Below are 19,773 nucleotides of genomic sequence, written 5' to 3'. Positions count from 1 at the left end.
CAAGAAGCCCTCCCCAGGACCCCAATAGCTCCTCAAGGACCCTCCTGGGACCCTCCAAACTCCTGAAGATCCCCCCCAAAATCCTATTAAGGAGCCACCAGGCCCCCTCCCAAAATCCCCCCAAGGATCCCAATGCGCCCCAAACCCCCTCCAGACCACCCCAAATTTCTCCTTCAGCACCTCAATAACCCCCAAACTCCCTCCGGACCCAAATATCCCCCTGAAAATCCTCCCCGGATCGCAGTATCCCCACAAGGACCCTCCCAGGACTCCTAGACCCCAAAGAATCCCCTCAAAATTCACACAAAAATCCCCGTATCCACCAAACCCCCACAAAGACCACCCCAAATTTCCCCTTCAGCCCCTCTATAACCCCCAAATCATCTCCAGACCTAAACATCTCCCTGAAAAACCCCACCGCGGACCCCACCATCCTCTCAGGGACCCTCCTCGGACCCCAAGAAGCCCTCGCAGAGCCTTCCCCATCAGCCCAGAGTTCCCCCCGCAGAGCCCAAGTGCCGCCGCTGTCGCTGTGCCCAGGCCCCCCGGAGCATGGCCCGCTCGGCGCCCCCCGGCCGGGGCTGGGCCCCCGCGCCGCCCCCGCACCGCCTGCGCTCCCTGGCGCGCTCGTGGCTGGACGAGGACGCGCCCTGGCCGGACGCGGCGGTGGCGGCCGCGGGGGACAGCGCGACCCGAGCGGAGCTGCTCAGCAAGGGCGGGGGCGGCTCGGGGGGCGTCCTGGCCGGAGCCCCCTTGGCCGAGGCCGTTTTCGGGGTGTCGGGGTGCCGGCTCAGCTGGAGGGTGCCCGAAGGGGCGGCGCTGCCCCCAGGGCGGGCGGTGGTGGCCGAGGTGGAGGGTCCGGCCGCGGGGGTGCTGGGGGCGGAGCGGGTGGCCCTGAATATTTTGGGGCGCTGCAGCGGGGTGGCCTCGATGGCCGCGAGGGCCGTGGCGGTGGCCCGGGCACAGGGCTGGGCGGGGGTGGTGGGGGGCACCCGAAAAACCACGCCCGGCTTTCGCTTGGCGGAGAAATACGCGCTGGGGGTGGGGGGCGCCGACCCCCACCGGGGAGGTTTGGGGGGATTCCTCCTGCTCAAGGACAATCACCGAGCGCTGGCGGCGGCAGCGGGGGGACTCGAGCAGGTGGGGACGCCGAACTTGGGGGGACAATGGGGCGGACCCTTGAATTGGGGGGTTCTGGGTGTGGGGGGACTCCAGAGTTTGGGCGGGAATGGCGGCAGAACCCCGGGATTGTGGGGTGCCAGGCGGGGAATCTTGGAGATTGGGGGGCCAGGACTCCAGTTTGGGCAGGGATTGGTGGGGGGAGCCTTGAATTGGTGGGTTCAGGGTGGTGGGTATGACAACCCACCAGTAATTTTGGGGGTTTTGCATGGGGGGAACAGGAGGTCTGGAGGAAATTGGGGGGGATTTGGTGGAGGGGTCTCGATTCTGGGGTCAGTGATGGTTTGGGGTACCCCGAATTTCGAGGGTAGAGGGGGGAAGCACCAATATTTGAAGGAGGTACCAATTTTGGGACAGACTCTTGGATTGGGGTATTCTGGGTGTGGACTGATGTGGGAGGACCCCTGGGTTGGGGGGATGTGTGGGAGGGTCCCAGTTTGGGATTGGGGGGGACTGGGAAATTGGGGGATAACCCCATAAGGGGAGGGGAGATCACGTGATGCATAACTCTAAATTTGGGTGTTTCTAGGTGGGACAATCCTAAATTTTGGGTCGGGGGACCTGGGGGAAGACCCCAGCTTGTGGGGATCAATTCGGGGGGCGGGGGGTGATGGGGGGACCCCAATTTTGAGTCAGCACTGTGGGGACCCCCGTTTTTCCCCACCCCATCTTGCATCTGAGGGATTGGGCATCACTCTTGGGTTCCCCCTGACCCCCTCTCTTCCCCAGATGATTTTGGGGGTGCGCCGGGCCGGGGGCTTCACCCGCCGCTTGGGGGTCGAGTGCTCGAGTGCAGATGAGGCTCTGGCAGCTGCAGGGGCAGGGGCTGACATCGTCCTGCTGGACAACCTGGCCCCCCAGGTGAGCCCCTAAATCGGAGGGGGGGGCCAACAATGGTGGGACCCTAGGTATGGGGTGAACACCGAAAATGGGGGGTTAGACTCTAAAAATGGGGATAACCCCTGAAAATGGGGCACAGATCTCTTAAAAAATGGGGGAGTAACACCATGGATTTGACCTATGCCCCCACCGGGTGAGCTCCCAACATCTGGAGAGGGGCTACCAAGAACGGGAGAACCTCTGAAGTGTGAGGCTGGACCCCAAAAATGGGGGTCTGCACCCTTGAAAATGGGAGGCAGAGCAGTGAAATGGGTGGAAGACCCCAAAAAGTGAGGGATGACCACAAAGATCCAGACTCTGCTCTCCCCAGCTGAGCCCCCCAAAACAAAGGGAATGGCAAAAATGGGGGACACCCAGGGGGGAGGCTGCAGCAGGAAAATGGGAATCTGCTGTTTATGTGGGGCAGTACCAAAGATAAGACAGGGAATCCCAATTTTGGGGAGTCAGAGGGTTGAGTAATCCCACTTTGGGGGGTTCTGGGTTGGGGGGACCCTTGACTTGGGGAGTTTAGGTGGGGGGACCACAATGTGGGGCTCAGTGGGTGGGCAAATGCCTGGATTGGAGGGGTTGGGTGGGGACCCACAATTTTGGGAGGTTCTGGGTGGGTGGGCACCAAATTGGGTGGTCAGTGGATTGGAGAGCCCAAATTTGGGGTTGTTCTGGAGGTCAGTGATGGGTGGGGCCCCAGTTGGGCAGATGTTGGGTGGGAAACCCGAGTTTTTATTGAGTTTCTGGTTTCTGGTTTTATTTGAGTTTCAAGGGGGATAACCCTTGATTTGGAGGGTTTGGGGGTGGACACCCCAATTTTGGAGATCAGTGGGTAGAGTAATCCCTGAACTGGTGGTTTCTTGGGGGGGGGGACCCAAATTGGGCAGATTTGAGCAGTGAAACCACCAATTTGGGGGGCAGAATTCTGCACTATGTAGCATCTATTTAATGGGGGTTTTCTGTCCTGTGCACCCCAAATTTTGGGGCGGGAGTGCTCCCTGCTCACAGGCTGTCCCCCGCCAGGAGCTGCACGAGGCGGCGGCGCAGGTCAAGGCCGCGCACCCCGGGGTGACAGTGGAGGCCAGCGGGGGGATCGTTTTGGAGACCCTCCCCCAGTTTTTGGGGCCCCACATCGACGTGGTGTCCATGGGGTGTCTGACCCACAGTGCCCCTGCCCTGGACTTCGCACTGCGGGTGCTGGAACCCTAAAATCCATCCCGGGACCCTGAAAACCCACCCTAGGACCCCAAAATCCAACCTGGGACTCCAAAAACCTACTCCAGAACCCCAAACCCAACCTGAGATGCCCCAATCCATCCTGGGGAGTGCAAAACTCACCGTGAAACTCCAAAATCCACCCTGGCAGTCCTCAAAGCCCAAAGCCCTCCTGCTGAGGGGGACCGTGAAATGTGGCACTGAGTCCTCCCAGCCGCCAGGGGGCACCAATGCCCGAGACCTCCCCACAGCCCGGGACTCCAAAATCCACCTTGGCACCCACAAAATCCGTCTGGGACCCCAAAATCTGTCTGGGAACCTCCTCAATCAACTCTGGGACGCAAAAAATCCACCCTGGGACCTCCCAATCCCCCCTGAGACCCCACAAAGGCCACCCTGAGGATCCCAAATCTTCATCGTGGGCTCCTCCCACTCACCTCCCCCCCTTAAGGTGAGCCCAGAACTCCACCCTGAGGTCTCCCCATCCTCCTTTTCTCTTTGTACTCCCAAATAAACCCCTACCTCACCTCCCTCACATGTCCCCTGCCATTTTTTCCCACGGTGTCCCCCTCAAAATCCACCACTGAGTGCAAAACCAGCCACTTTCTAAGCAACAAAAGGGGGGCTGTGACCACTGACCCATTGACCCCCTACTCTGGACCAGGGTCAGTTCTACTGGGCAAGACCTGGATCGGCCCTTTGTGAAAAATCCCCATCTTCCTCCTGAGAAACGGGAATGAAAAATAGAAATGCCTTGGCTTGGGGAGGGAATTGGCACCTGGGCAATGAACCCAGAGTTGGGACAAGAGTTGAAAGGGCCCAGACCCAGTTTAGGGGTCCCAGATCTCAGTTTGTGGGTCCCACACCCAGTTGGAGGATCCCAAACCCCATTTTGAGCGGCCCAAACTCCAGGTGTGTCAGGAGGGGGGGGCCGGGGCAGTCAGACCCAGTTTGAGGATTCCAGAGCCCAGTTTCAGAGGCCCAGGTCCCAGTTTAGAGAGCTGAGACCCCAGTGTGAGGATCCCAGATCCTGCTGGAGGTCTGCAGACCTCAGTTTGGGGGTACCAGATCTTATCTTGAGAATCCCAGACCCAGTTTAAAGAACCCAGATTACAGTTTGAGGGTTTCTGACCTCAGTTTAGGAGTCCAGGACCTGAATCCCCTATTTGAGGGACCCAATCCCGTTTAGAGGTCCCAGATCCCAGTTTGAGGGTCCCAGACCCACCAGCAGAACACCTGGTACCAGCACAACACTGGGAATTGGAATCAGAGGAGAAATCCTGCTGTAAATCCCCAAAATCAGGCTCTAATTCCTGGCCTGATCCCAGCCAACCCCATCACACCTGTGTGCCACCTGCCTACAGGTACCTTTGGGATTGCTCCAGGTGCAAGTGTTGTTTTCTGAAATAATCCACGATTTTTCACCTAAATCTCCTCTGGGGCCTCTTTTGGATGATTTTTGAGATTAAATGGGATGGCCATTGTCAGATCCTGTGGAGCAGGATCCATGAAAGAGCAGCTCCACCTGCTTCCCTCAGCCCCTGCACCTGATGCTCTGGTGCCAGGGCCCAGCTTCCCCATAGAATGGCCAAGCTGTTTCCCACCTGGAAGGCTTCTGCTGCTCTCCTGTACCATCAGGCCTTTGGCAAGAGCCCTCCCAGCTTTCTGGCACAGCCACAGAAGCTCCTGCTCCCCATTTCTCACTGGGGGCTCCTTCCCCAAGCCCCCTCTGCTTTCCTGCTGTCCCCAGCAAAAGCCAGGGCACCTCAGAGCCGCTGAGGGTGCAGGTGGATCCCAAAGCACACCAAGGTGCAGGTGGAGTGCACATGAAGCACAAACCCCCAAATTTAAGAGGGCGTGACTGCAAGGGAAAGCTTCACAGGGGTGCAGAGTGGATTCAAGAGCTGCCAGGATCAGAGGGATTTGAGCCATGGCACAGTTTGTCCTTGGAGCAAGAGCAATGCCCAGTTCTGCCCTGGGGACTCATCTGGCAGAACCCCAGGAGTGGGTGACACCCTGTGCTGTGCATTCCCAGCTCCCCAGGAGTGGGTGACACCCTGTGCTGTGCATTCCCAGCTCCCCAGCAGTGGGTGACACCTGTGCTGTGCATTCCCAGCTCCCCAGCAGTGGGTGACACCTGTGCTGTGCATTCCCAGCTCCCCAGGAAGCTGCAGACAAGGTTTATGGGGAAGCCACTCCTGTTGGGTCATGGGGTGCAGGATGGATGCCCCAGCTTTCCAAATGCCTGAGAGGAGCCTGGCAGCAGCTGGATCCAAGGGCAGCCCCAGGTAGGATCAGGCTCTGTGTCTGGATCCCAGCTCTGGACTGCTGGAATGTCCTGGGTTGAGGCTCAGACCTGCGAGAAGCACAAAACATTGCAGGCTCAGGGCCAGGCTGAGCAGAGGTGCAGTTCCCTCCTGCACGCTCACTGCCACCTGCAGCTGCAGCAGCCCCGCTGCACACGGGGAACCTGCCCAGCTCTGCAGCACACAGGGCTCAGGGACAGCCCCGAGCCAACATTCCCACATGCACCTGGCCACCAACTCCCAAAGCAGGCAACTGGGAGCCTGCAACTGGGAGCCCCTCGTGGCCACAAACCCCATGCCTCAGCCACAGCTGCACCTGCCCCGCCTGGCAATGGGGCACAGCCCAACCGGGGCCCTCTCTCCTCCAGCCGCCTCAAACTCGGCCATGGGGACTCGATCCCAGCCGTGGGAAAAGCTCCACTGCCGCAGGGATCGGCGGCTTGCCGGGCCTCAGAGTAATTCTAGAGCTAAAGCGGTGAGAGACATCAGCTGGGCTCAGATAATACATGCCAGCGCTCACCCCGGGCCCGGCAAGCGCCTCCTCCTCCTCCTCCTGCCCGTCCCCGTCCGGCGCGGCGCTCCCAGCCCCGAGCCGCTGTTCCCAGCGCGGTTCGCTCCCTCCGGCTGCAGCTGGGCCCCGGGGCGCAGCCCTTGGCACGGCGCTGGAGCCAGCGGGACAAAACCCCCCCGGGGCCGCCCCGGCACGGCCCTTCCCGCGGCCCCGGCTCGGCGGTACCGCCATCGGCCTGAGCGGCCTCCCTGGGCCGCCCGGCCCGGCCCGGCCGCTCCGCCCTGGGCCGCGCCGTTCCGGCCTGGCCGCGCTCGGGGCAGCGCCTGCGGCACCGCGCCCTTGGAGCGGCCCCTGCCACAGCCCCGGCACCGCCACCCTCGGGGGTTCTGCCCGGGGGCTCCGTGCCCGGGGGGCTCCGTGCCCGCGGCTCCCGCCGCTCCCCGCCCTGGGCCCCTGCCGGCAACGAGACGCCCCGCCACCCTCCCGGGATCCCCCCTGTCCCCGGGATCCCCCCCTGTCCTCGGGATCCCCACCTGTCCCCGGGATCCCCTCCTGTCCCCGGGATCCCCACCTGTCCCCGGGATCCCCTCCTGTCCCCGGGATCCCCACCTGCCCCCGGGCCCGTCCCGCACCCACGCGGCCGCTCCCGCCGCCGGTTCCGCTCCCAGGGCCATCCGCCCGCAGGAGGAGCTGCCGCCGGGATCCGCCCGCCTCCGCCTCCGCCTCCCTCCTCCCCAGCCACCTCCAGCGCCTCCCCTCCGCCTCTCTGCTCGTTCATCTTCATCCCATCCGCCTCCCTCCCCCTTTATCGCCCTCCGTGTACACACCGTCCCCATCCATCCGCCTCTGTCCCCATCCTCCTCCGTGCCCATGGCACCTTCTCCACCCCAGCCGACTCCATCCACACTGCCTGCATCCCCATCCCGATCGCTTTCCTCCTGATGGGAAAAATGAGCGCTAAAGGATTCACAAAAGGCTCGATGTGGAAAGAATGGGTGTGGGGCTCTTGTCATAGAAATGGGTGTTAATGTCTTCTGAATGGGTCTTCATGTTTGCATGAACATCCACCCGGGCAAGTTTGTTACAGAACGCAGGCGGCTTGACCCAGACATTTCGAGCTCCTGAACTGCAGGGTAACTGCTAAAACGGGTCCGTACAAAGTGTGTTGTAGACGGTCTGAACTTGTGGTGGACCCGAAGAACCCAGACAGCCTGAACTTCTGAACTTCAGGGGAAGATGGTGACACACGTTCAAGGGGGGAATATGTGGTAGGCGGGTCGAGAGGGCTGTACCTTCCTGGTACCTCAGGCAGTGGGGAAAGAAAGAGAGCAACATGCGATGGGAAGTTTAGAATAAAAAGAGCCTGCACCCTTCAAACCCTCGAGAGAGATCCCTCAGTGGACTCTCCCTTTAATCGAATCAAGTTGCAAGACTCCTCTGTTTCCTTGGTGGACGTTGGCTTTTTGTAGCGTGGCTTCTCTGCACAGTCCTCATCCACTTCCACCCCCATTCCATCCTCCCCTGTCCATTCCCAGCCCACCCCAGTCCCACCCACAAGCCCGTCCCATGCTGGGACCAGCACATGGCAGTGGATCCCAGCAGAGCGTGTGAGGATTGTGGGATCAGCCCTGTCAACACCGACAGCATTTATTGGGCCCTGGCAGGGACTCCAGGACAGCCTTTTTCCAGGGAAATCCTCTGCGCTGCACAAATCTCAGCCCTGGCCCCTATCAGGGCAAGGCCCAGCTCAGTCCACACTGCCATGCCCAAACCCAGCCCATTTCCTGCACGCTTTTCCACAGGATCAGTTCATTCACGTTCCCATTGCCTCATCCTTCTCCTTTCCTCCCAGCACATACGTAGCCTCTCTGTCTTGGTTTGAAAGACAGATATCTGCTAGGAAAGGGCAGGACTTCTCTAGAGATGGAGAATTCAAATCTCCTCCCTCTAAATTATTTAATTAAAAAAAAAAAAGGAGCTTTCAGACAGAGGTATGGGGGTAGGAATAACAGTTCTTTACTAGTATATATGACAAAATGACAAACAAACAACAACTATAGCATCAATAATAAACAGAACTAAGAACTTTGAGGGCTTTCTTTTACAAAAGCCCAGAGCAGTTTGATTTTGGCGCCCCTGCAGGACTCTGAGAGGCCGAACTGGAAGGAAGGAAAGTCTCGGACCGGTGGATGAGATGAGGAGCTCTGCGCTGGCAGCTGGAGCAGCAGGGGTGTCCCGGCAGGGCTGGGCAGTGCAGGGCTACAGAGTAGCAGGGGAATTTCAAAGCTCTGAAGAAGCAGCGGTGGTGGGGGGAGGCTGGAGAAAACGAGCTCAGGATTCCCGGGTACACAGCAGATGACGATAGATTTCCCAGGATGAGACAGAGGCAGAGGGCAGCCTGACCGTCTTCTTCGGCGCTGAGAGCAAGAGTGCCTCCCCCTCTCCCAGATCTGTCTTTTTGCCTTTCCTAAAGCTCATCATCTCTCCCCTCTGAGGGACACTCCCAGGGACTCATAAACAATAGGTGTAGCCTCGTGCTGCCATATTCTTTAAGCACTCCTTTTGTTCTGACTAAGTAGTCATCAAGGCTTCTTGGAAACTTATGGGAAAAAATTTTGTGAGAAGGAAAAAAAACTAAATCTAACCCCCAACACTCTCTCACACACCGTCATTACCACAGACCCGTAACAAGGAATTCTGGCTCAAGGCATGAGAAATAAGGATTCCCTTTAGTTTTTCTTGAGATCTGGCTGTTGAAAGGCTCCAAACCTACAGTGTTTCCTGTGGATCTTAGGAATTGGGGCCCTGGAGCCTAAGTGCCACAGCCAGCTGGGCCCTTCCACAGGAGGAAAAGACAGAGGTTTTTTAAGTTCCCTGAGGCTGATCCGGTTGCTATCACCCAAGCCCCAGGAATAAACAAAGGGAGCCGATGGGTGCCATTAAAAACATGGAAACAGCCCAAATCTGACCATCAGGTTTGCTCATCCAGGTTTGCTGGGGAAGGGTTTTGTCTCCTTTGCTGCTGAAAGCCAAAGGGAGATTTGGAAGGAGCGCTAAAATCCCTGTGGGGTTTAGGGATGTTTGGGATGAGCAGTTAGTGGGATGAGCTCAGGGCATGGATGGGGTCCCAGAGCCTGTGCTGAGTCAGGCACAAGAACAGGAGTTGGATGGAAAAGGAGTTTTCCCATGTTCTTCTGATGGAGAAATGCAGCACAATCCCTTTCCCTGGAATAGCAGGCCTGGAGCTGGGGCATCCCTCAGGCCTTGTACCTGCCCAGGTGCTCACGGGCAATGATCACTCACTGGATCTGTGTTGTGCCCTTGCAGATCTGCAGGGAAAACCAGAGACAGGTGAGCCAGCAGCTGGGAAAGATGTTTGACCAGAGTCTGCACACCTGTGACCCCTCCCTGTGCCAAGCCAGGGGGCAGGAAGAGGCAAAACTTGGAAAAATTAGTGTGACAATAACCCATAAGAGGCAATAAGCACATACAGGTGTGTGTTCAGTGCAGGAGGGATCCAGGGATCCCCCAGGCAGAGCTCAGGGTGGCTCCAGGACAGCAGAATTTGGGGATTTTAGTATTTCAGGTCCCAATCCTGCCTGAAGTTGCTTTGGCAAATAACTCCCATACCTGCAAATCCACTTTCTCTGAAGTCACAAAATCAGGATAATATTCCCCGTGGTAAACATGGTACGTTAATTAGTGTTCTTATGGATTATAGTATGTTAAATCATAAACACAGACTGTAAATATGTTATGTGAAATGTAACCTTAGTTCCAGCCAGCCACGGAATTGACAAATTCCAAGGCAGGCAACACCCAGAAACCACATTTTAGGAGGAAACAATGAAATGTTGGGAACCCAAGGCACCGTCATTGGCATCAGAAAGGAGGACTCATTAAGATAAGCAATCAGTTCTTCCTCCCAAAGGCAGCAGTCATCAGAGCTCCACCATCTCGCTGATCACTGGAGGAGAACATCTGTCCATTCAAAACTTTGGCTCTCACTTACGGGAGGACCCAAATTGACACTTCTCCCTCCCATAGGGACCCCATTCAGCAGAGCAAGGGACAGCAATGCATTCGAATAACTATTCGCAGGGAAAGAAAGAACTGTGGGGAAATCTTATGCCGGGGTAAAATAAACTGTATAAAACCTGGACCCCAGACGGGGCCAATTCGTGAACATGGTGGGACTGCAGTGCGATAGAGGCTGCTTTCCGTTCACCCTTTGATGATCCCGGGTTATCGTCACTGTAGCTCCGCTTGTTGTTTTTACCAAAATTCTGTAATTTGATTTTTTTAATAAAAAATTATATTTCAATTAGCAAAGTGGATTGGCACTTATACCATATGATATGATATGATATATGATTGATATGATATGATATATATTACATAACATTATGTTATATATTATATTAAATTCTATTATGTTATATATCATATCACATCACATCTTATTTTTTATTTTATTTAGTTTTATTATTTTATTTTATTTTATTTTATTTTATTTTATTTTATTTTATTTTATTTTATTTTATTTTATTTTATTTTATATCAACCAGGGAATAAAAAGAGGTATAATTTGCACCATATTTTAAAACGTACGATATTAAAAACATGCTAATACCTAAATGCAGAACCCAATGTTATTTTTATAAAATAATGTCATTTCTAACAGGTGGAACTGGGGAGTACTGGGTGCTGCGGGTCTGCCCGGCAGCTGCGGAGCCCGAGCCAGAGGTATTTCCTATTTCTTTTCCTCTCTGACACCTCTTTCCTAATTCTCTACCTCACATTCCTTGTACAGTGTCACACAAAAAGCACACTCCTCTGAAAATTTTTAAGAGTTTTAATAAACGATAATAAGGAATAAAACAGAAAGCAAAAGACACAGGGGCCTGGCAAAGCCAGTACACACCCACTGCTTCAGTCTGCAGTCTTTTATACCATTACAGATGTATTATTTCCTCAAGTGATTTAGCAGATTTAGTTTGAGCTCGTTGAGCACAATCTTAATTCAGATTTTCTGCAACTTTACACACTTCAATAGTTGAACACATCAGAGGTCCTCTGATGCCACTTTAAGGGATTTTGCTATTTCTCCTTTTATGCTCTTCTGCTTTCCGTTTATACTATCTTGGACATATATACTGCAACAATAATCATATCTTAAAATACATCTTTTGCAAGCCCAATTACATCTTATAAAAGCCTCTCTTCCTGTTTCACACTGCACACAAGAATTTACAAATATTATCCTACTTCAAAGCAGTTTGGAACTTACCATATTTATATACAAGAAATTACAGTTTCATAATTAAATAAATTATAGCAAAATCCAGCTACTACATGACTGTTTATAACATTCAAGTGAATGAATGAATGAAACACATGTTCAATAAAATCCATAGGTTGTGGTGCTATGGTCTCATTTGCACCTCTCTGGGGTAGAGGCGTCTCTCCCTCCTGGCACTGCAACCCACGGGCACGGTCCCTTCCCACTGCAATGGTTCTGGGATTCTGTCAGGGACTCACTCTCCTTTTCTTCTTCCCTCTGCTTTGAGCTGGCAATGGGCTGGGAAATGTCCAGCAAACCAACCTTTGCTGTCTGCTTTGTCAGCCTACACAGCTTCAGGACCTTGTCACCTGCCCCTTGGGCACAGCTCCCCTGGGCAGCAGAGCAGAACCGGCACCCTGGGAGCCTTGGGAATTCCCCTCTGGGATCCGCGGCACACGCTGGGATGATGTGGAATTTCAGTTTCCATGACAACGCACCCCATGTCCCTCCCAAGAGCCCTCAGTTCACTCAAACCCATCATCCCCCACATTCCCAACTGGAAGTTCACCACATGTCCCCACCCATGCCTGTATCCCCGCCATGCCCCCATTCTTGGCCCTCCATGTCCCCACCCGTGTCCATGTCACTCCCATGTCTCCATCCATGTCCATGTCACCATCCATGGCCATGTCCCCTTGAGGTCCTGTTCCATGCAGGTGCTCGCAGGGGGCAGGAAGATGTGCAGACCACCAGCCAGCTCTCTTCCTGTCTTGGTTTGACAGACAGGAATCTGCTAGGGAGGGGCAGGACCTCCCTAGGGGTGGAGAATTCAAATCCTCTCCCTCCAAACTATGATGATGTAGAAAATTAAGGGGGTCTTTCAGGGAGAAGGATGGGGCCAGGAAGAACAGTTCTTCACTGGTATGTATGACAAAGCAAACAACAACTACAGCATTAATAATAAACAGAACCAGGAATCTTGAGAGCTTTCTTTCACAAAGCCAGGGGCAGTTTGATCCCGGTGGCCCTGCGGGACACCGAGAGGCCAAGCTGGAAGGGTGGAAAGCCCCGGGCTGGTGGATGAGCTCAGAAGCTCTGCGCTGGTAGCTGGAGAGGCAGGGATGTCCTGGCAGGGCAGGGCAGGGCAGGGCAGGGCAGGGCTACACAGTAGCAGAAAGCCTCAAAGCAGCCCCGAATAGGCCGCGATGGCGAGACGGCGGGCCCAGCAGGGCAGGGGGAGGCAAGCCCAGAATCCCTGGGCACACGAGCACATGAGCAGATGATGGCAATTTCCCAGGGCAAGACGCAGTGATGACCATGAGCTCTTCCCGCAGCGAGCACCAGCCCGACCATCCTCTCTCCCATGCCGAGAGCAAGAGCGAGCAGCTGCCCTCAGCTCTGTCCTTTACCTCCCCCAAAACTCCAGTTAGCTCCCCCCTCTGAGAGAAACTCCCAGAGACCCAAAATCAATAGGTGTAGCCCAGTGCTGCCATCTCCTCCAGACACTTCTTTCTTTTAGTCAAGCACTCAGTCGTTAGTCTCCTAGAAACATGGGAAAAAAATTCTGTAAGTGAAGAAGAAACAAATCTAACCCCCAACACTTCCCAACATGGATCACCAGGACCATGGATCTCCAAGGCTCTGCCCAGTGGGGCTCACTGGGGATCATCCAATGGGGTCCTCCAACAGGGGATGGAGTTGGAGCAGCGCACAAAGCTCTTCCCACATGCAGGGCACTTGTAGGGCTTCCCTTCCAGGTGCCTCCATTGCACTTGGGTCACAGCACAGCTCTGGGAGAAGCTCTTCCCACACTCAAGACACTGTTAGGGCTTCTCTCTGGTGTGCATCTGCCCGTGGACAAGCAGCTTGGAGTGCTGGATGAAGCTCTTCCCACATTCTGAGCACGTGTAGGGGCATTCTCCAGTGTGCACTGTCTGCTTCATGATCAGGCCAGAGCTGTCACAGAAGCTCTTCCCGCTCTCCCCACACACACAGGGTCATATCCCAGTGTGGATCATCTGGTGGTCTTTGAGGTCAGAGATCTTCATGAAACCTTTTCCATATTCTCCACATTTCTAGGGCCGTTTACCGGTGTGGATCTTGTGCTTCTTTAAACCGGAGTTGTCACTGAAGCTCTTCCCACATTCTCCACACTCATAGGGCCATTCACCAGTGTGGACTCTCTGGTGGACCATCACGTCAGAGGTGCCTCTGAAGCTCTTCCCACATTTCCCACACTCCTAGCGCCGTTCCTCAGTGTGGATCTTCTGGTGCCAGTGCAGACTGCGGTTTGCACAGAAACTCTTCCCACATTCCAAGCACTGGTGCAGCTTCTTGCCATTGTGAAGCTGTTCATGGACCACCAGCTCAGAGCTCTGGCCACATCTCTGGCTGCCTTCCTGGCACAGGGTGGGTCCTTCCTCCTCGGAGCACCCTGGCATGGGTTTGGAGCCCCTACTCGTGTGGGATCTCCGCGGTTTTTCCTCCCTGTTGCATTCCTGTGCCATGGGACCGCTCAAAACAACCTCTTCCACAAGGTTCTGCTGAGGGGACTTGTCCTCCCTGGTCTCCTTGTCTGGGGGAGAAAGGACAAGGAGAGGATGGGATTTGCCTCTGTGCCAGAGGGAAGGGCAAGGAGATCCCCCCAGTGCATCCCCGGCAGGATGGCGTCGGCAGCAGGGTTGTCCTGCAGCCGGGGCCAGGCTGGGCTGGGAGATGGAGCAGGAGAGAGGGGCAAAGGGGCACTGACTGCCACCTCATCTGCCTGGGAATCCCGTGACAACTTCCTCTTCCTCACAGCCTTCTCTTCCTCCATCCAGCCAAGGTTTGGCAATGGGAATTCCTGGTTTGGGCAAAGACATTCTGTGAGTGCATTTGCTTTCAAAGTCCCGCTGTCCAAGTCCATCTCCAGAAGTCACTGCGTGTCTGGTGTCCATAAAATCCTCCAAAAATCAAGAAGGATTCCAAAAATACTCTCCCAGGGCTTCCCTGTTCCCAGTGTCCTTACTTTGGGGTTATGGGGGTCCCTTTTCTCAGAGCTGCTGGGGGGCCCGTGGGGTCCTGGGGACCCCCCTCTCCAGCCTCCTTCTTCAGCTCACTGAGGGGGTTTTTGGGGCTCCCAGGACTCATCCTGCCCTGATTCTGACTCGGCTGCCAGCTGTCCCAGGGTCCCCTTCCTCAGCATTCCCCCACTCCAGCCACTCAGCGCTTCTTCCCCCACTCCCTGACAACACTTTCACGCTCGGGGGGCCCGGACCCCCCTCATCTCCAGCCTCCACCACCCCTCCACAAACACTCGACTCTGCAATCTGCGAGCTCCAAACCCCACATTCCTTCCCGTCCCCCACAACTGCCCCCCCCAAAAAAAAGCCAACACCCCCCCAACCGTACCGGGGATCCCGGGATAGATTTGGGGCCAGCTTCCCCTCCCCATCAGCTGCGGGCTGCCGGGCAATGCGATGCAGTCGCGGCCAGCGGAGCTGTGGCCTCAGCGGGCTCGCCGTGGATCACCGACCCTCTCCCGCTGCCCCTCCTCTCGGTGCTCCTCCTGTTGCTGCTCCTCCCCTTCGTCTCTCCCTCCTCTTCCTCCCGCCCCTCCTCCGCCCCCAGCCCGGGCCCCCCTTTCCCGCCCGCTCTGCCCCGCGGCCGCCGCAGCGCCGCTGTTGGGTAGGGGGGAGCCCTCGGCAGCCCCCGGGGATGGGCGGGGGGCTCGGGGCTCCCCCCAGGGCCGACCCGGCCGGGCCGTCCCCCTGCCCCCCGAGCCCAAACTCCGCTCCCGGGGGTGCCTGGCTACCAGGGGTGGCACAGGGGGGTGGGAGTGGGGAGCGCTGGGCGCTGCGGGGGCAGCTGCAAGCCAGAGGTGTTTCCCATTGCTTTTTCTCTTTGACACCGCTTTCCTATTTCTCTACCACACACTTCTTGTTCAATGAGAGAAACGAAGCACACTCCTCTTAAATTTTTCAGCGTTTTAATAAATGATAACAAGGATGCACACTGTCCCCAAACTCCCTACCCATCCCTCTGCTACTGGGGGACACTGGAGCCGGCGGTGAGGGGCACTGGGAGGGACTGGGAGGGGACTGGGAGGGGACTGGGAGGGACTGGGAGGGGACTGGGAGGGAAAAAACCGGGTTAAAATGGCAAAGAAAGGGTTAAAAATGGGGGAAAATGGGGATTTGGGGTTACTGGTTTATACTGGTTTGTACTGGGAGGGGACTGGGAGGGAACTGGGAGGGACTGTGAGGAACTTGGAGTGAACTGGGAGTGAACTGGGAGTTACTGGCAGATAATTGGGATAAATCCATGAAATCCCTGGAAATTCCACGTTTTCCCGGGTTCCTGTGGGTGCCATAAATCCATTAAAGGCCATAAATCCATAACAGGTCGTAAATCCGTAAAGAAGTTGGAATTAGCCCTTTTCTGGCCCCGCCCGCAGGATTAAAAGGGGGGAATTCCGGAGAATTCCAGGATTTCGGCTCAAACGGGGAGGGAAGGATCCGGCTCAAGGTAGGGCAGGGATTGGGAGGGCGGAATGAGGAAAATAATAAAAATAATAAAATAAAATAAAATTAAAATTGAAATTCAAATTAAAATAAAATTTAAAATTAAAAAAATTAAAAATTAAAATTAAAATTAAAAAATAATAAAATGAAAATCAAAATCAAAATCAAGATAAAAATCAAAATCAAAATCAAGATAAAAATAAAAATAAAAATAAAAATAAATTAAAAAAAGTATGAATATAGCTGGGTTTCATTTTTTTCTGCTCTTCAGTTTATTTTTATTAATTCATATCCCTTGTCCTTTAAAAATTTAATTTTAATAAATTTCTCCTCTGTTTTTTGTTTTGTTTTTATTTTTATTTCTATTTTCTATTCTAATTTTACCCAATCTACCTTTGCTGGGATTGTTTGGTTGATTTATTTTTATAATTTTAGTTTATTTTATGTTATTTTTTTATTATTATTTTTCTTTTCTTTTCTCTTTTTCTTTTCTTTTCTTTTCTTTTCTTTTCTTTTCTTTTCTTTTCTTTTCTTTTCTTTTCTTTTCTTTTCTTTTCTTTTCTTTTCTTTTCTTTTCTTTTCTTTTCTTTTCTTTTCTTTTCTTTTCTTTTCTTTTCTCTTAATTTTACTTTATCTTATTTTACTTAATATTTATTTTATTTTTTATATTATTTTATTTTATTTCATTTTATTTCATTTTATTTAATTTTGTTTCATTTTATTTTATTTTATTTTATCTTATCTTATTTTTAAAATTTAATTTTATTTAATATTTTATTTTATTATTTATGGTTTATTATTTTATTTTATTTTATTTTATTTTATTTTATTTTATTTTATTTTATTTTATTTTATTTTATTTTATTTTATTTTATTTTATTTTATTTTAATTTTCTGTCCCTGGAAATTCCTGATTTTAGGGTTTATGAAAAATTGAATTTTTCCATTTTTGGGCCTCAAATTTCCTCATTTTGGTCCCAAAATTTCCCAAAAATTTCCAGAATCAGAACGAGGAGGGAATTTTGGGTTTGGGGCAGGAAAAATTCCTTGGATTCCCCAAAAAATGGGAATTCTGGATTCAGACCTCAAAAATGGGAATAATTCATGGAAAATCTGAATTAGCCCAAAAATGGGAATTTTCGAGACCCCAAAAATTCGGGAATTATTCCCCTAAAAATGCAAATTATTGAGAAAGGCTCTGAATTATCCCAAAAATGGGAATTATTGATGGAAAATTGGAATTTTCCCCAAAATGTGAATTATTGATCGAGGAGCTGAAATTGTCAAAATTGGGAATTATTGATCAAGACTCCAAAATTGGGAAATTTTGATCAATAATCCAAATTACCCCAAAATTTTGGAATTATTAAGACCCCCAAAAATGGGAATTATAGATCAAGACCTCAAAAATGGGAATTATTGATGAAGACCCCCAAAAAAGGGAATTATTGATCAAGGCCCCAAAAATGAAAATTATTGATCAAGGAGCTGAAATATTCAAAAATTGGGAATTATTCATCAAGACCCCAAAAATGGGAATTATTGATCAATAATCCCAAAAATGGGAATTTTTGATCCATAATCCCAATTACCCCAAAATTTGGGAACTATCAAGAGCCCCCCAAAAATTGGGAATTATTGATCACGATCCCAAAAATGGGAATTATTGATCAAGGATCTAAAATTGTCAAAAATTGCGAATTATTGATCAAGAGCCCAAAATTGGGAATTTTTGATCAATAATCCAAATTACCCCCAAAAATTGGGAATTATTAAGACCCCCCCAAAAAACTGGAATTATTCCCCAAAAATGCAGATTCTCTAATTCCACTGATGCCAAAACTTCTTCCCCCAACGCGGAATTCCTGGAATTTTCCGGAATTGCCCAAATTCCCATTTTTTCACCCCAGATGCGGCGTTGGAGCAGCCTGGAGCTGGTGCTGGTGCCGCTATTCCTGGCGGCCCGTGGTCGTGGCTGGAGTCCTGCTGGGCATCTTGGGGACGCGCCAGCCCCAAGTCCCGGGAAAAGCGTGAGGGGTTTTGGAGGAAAAAAGGGGAATTTTGGGAAAAATGGGGGTTTGGCGGGAAAAAAAAGGGGGATTTTGGGAAAAATGGGATTTTATGGGGGAAAAAATGGGGATTTGGTGTGGAAAATTGGGAATTTTGGGATGGACAATGTGGGGTTTTGGGGAGAAAAAATCAGGATTTGGGGTGGAAAAATGGGGATTTTGGGAAAAATGGGATTTTTGGGGAAAAAGGGGGGATTTTTTTTGGAAAAAAATGGGATTTTTGGAAATGGGATTTTGAGGAGGAAAAATGGGGATTTTGGGGGGAGGAAAATTGTGATTTTTGGAATTAAAAATGGGGATTTTTGGGGGAGGAAAATCGGGATTTTTTGGGATTAAAAATAGGGATTTTAGGGGAGAAAAAAATCAGGATTTTGGGGAGAAAAACCAGGATTTTTGGGGTGGAAAGGGGGGATTTTTTTGGTGGAAAATGTGGATTGGGGTAAAAAAATTGGTAGAAAATGGGGGATTTGGGGTGGTAAAGGGGTTTTGGGGTGGAAACTTGATTTTGGGACTGAAAATGGGGATTTGGGGAGGAAAAGAATGAATTTGGGGTGGAAAATCGGGAATTTTGGGATTAAAAATGTGGGATTTTGGGGAAAAAAAAATGGGGATTTTGGAGATAAAATCAGGACTTGGGGTTGAAAAGGGGGATTTAGGGAGGGAAATGGGGATTTGGGGAAAAAAGAGGAGGAGGAAAAAATGGGGATTTTTGGGGCAAAAATGGGGAAAATACGGCATTTGGGGGGGAAAGGGAGATTTTGGGGGGAAAAAAGGAATTTTTAGGGGGAAAAGGAATTTTGGAAAAAAACAGGGATTTGGGGGGCTTAATGAGTTTTACTTCTTGGCAATTTTAATTTCAATCATTTTTATTTCTCATTAATTTTTGTTTTCCTCATTTTCATTTTCATTATTTTCATTTTCATTATTTTAAATTCTCTTTATTTTCATTTCCATTTTCTACTCTAAGTTTTAGTTTAATTTTTAAATTAATTTTTTAAAATTTAATTTTAATTTTAATTTTAATTTTTAAATTTAATTTTAATTTTTTATCTGCCCATTCCAGATTTTTCCCCTCAGTGCCTGAACGTGTCCCTGGCCGAGCGCATCGATTGCATCCCCGACCACGTGGCCACCAAGGTCCAAAAATCCCCTTTTTCCACCCCAAAAATCCTGATTTTTCTCCCCAAAAATCCCGATTTTTTCTCCCCAAAATCCCACATTGTTAATCCAAAATTCCCAATTTTCCACCCCAAATTGATTCTTTTCCTCCCCAAATCCCCATTTTCAGTCCCAAAATCAAGGTTTCCACCCCAAAATCCCTTTACCACCCCAAATCTCCCATTTTCCTACCCAAATCCACATTTTCCACCCCAAAAATGCCCTCTTTCCATCCCAAATCCTGGTTTTTCTCCCCAAAATCCCAATTTTTCTCCTCAGAAATTCCACCTTGTCCATCCCAAAATTCCCGATTTTCCACCCCAAAAATCCCCATTTTTCTGCCCCAAAATCCCATTTTCCCACCCCAAAAATCCTGATTTTTCTCCCCAAAAATCCCACATTGTCCATCTCAAAATTCCCGATTTTTTCCCCAAAATCATTATTTTCCTCCCAAATTCCTGATTTTCCTGCCCAAACCCAGATTTTCCACCCCAAATCCTGATTTTTATCCCCAGAATCCCGATTTTTTCTCCCCAAAATACCACATTTTTAATCCCCAAAATCCCGATTTTCCTCCCCAAAAATCCCCCTTTACCACCCCCAAATTCCCGATTTTCCTCCTCAAATCCACCTTTTCCACCTCAAAAACCCCCCTTTCCAC

The 19,773-nt window shown here is 51.4% G+C and overlaps 1 protein-coding gene, 1 long non-coding RNA gene and 1 other non-coding gene across 4 annotated transcripts; 1 reads left to right on the top strand and 2 right to left on the bottom strand.

The window, feature by feature from the left end:
- The first annotated feature begins 442 nt into the window (after window positions 1-442).
- On the top strand, window positions 443-3,375 carry LOC134565483 (nicotinate-nucleotide pyrophosphorylase [carboxylating]-like). Its single transcript, XM_063425071.1, has 3 exons — window positions 443-1,140; window positions 1,909-2,040; window positions 3,091-3,375. The coding sequence occupies exons 1-3, from the start codon at window positions 553-555 to the stop codon at window positions 3,274-3,276; spliced, it is 906 nt and encodes a 301-aa protein (XP_063281141.1). The 5' UTR covers window positions 443-552; the 3' UTR covers window positions 3,277-3,375.
- A 135-nt stretch (window positions 3,376-3,510) lies between these two features.
- LOC134565484 (uncharacterized) lies at window positions 3,511-6,816 on the bottom strand. Of its 2 annotated transcripts, none has more exons than XR_010083933.1 (3): window positions 6,709-6,816; window positions 5,380-5,638; window positions 3,511-5,298 (listed from the first exon to the last, which is right to left on the bottom strand). It is a non-coding gene; the product is annotated as an uncharacterized LOC134565484 (long non-coding RNA). The 2 variants fall into 2 exon arrangements; XR_010083932.1 differs by having other exon boundaries at window positions 3,511-5,379; window positions 5,420-5,638.
- On the bottom strand, window positions 6,033-6,116 carry LOC134565498 (small nucleolar RNA SNORD45). The gene has a single exon (XR_010083934.1). It is a non-coding gene; the product is annotated as a small nucleolar RNA SNORD45 (small nucleolar RNA).
- Window positions 6,817-19,773: the final 12,957 nt, after the last annotated feature.

The sequence above is a fragment of the Prinia subflava genome, unplaced genomic scaffold (assembly GCF_021018805.1).
Source record: "Prinia subflava isolate CZ2003 ecotype Zambia unplaced genomic scaffold, Cam_Psub_1.2 scaffold_52_NEW, whole genome shotgun sequence".
Classification (NCBI taxonomy): domain Eukaryota; kingdom Metazoa; phylum Chordata; class Aves; order Passeriformes; family Cisticolidae; genus Prinia; species Prinia subflava.
The sequence above is the reverse complement of the archived record's forward strand: the minus strand, read 5'-3'. Positions and strand labels throughout refer to the sequence as shown.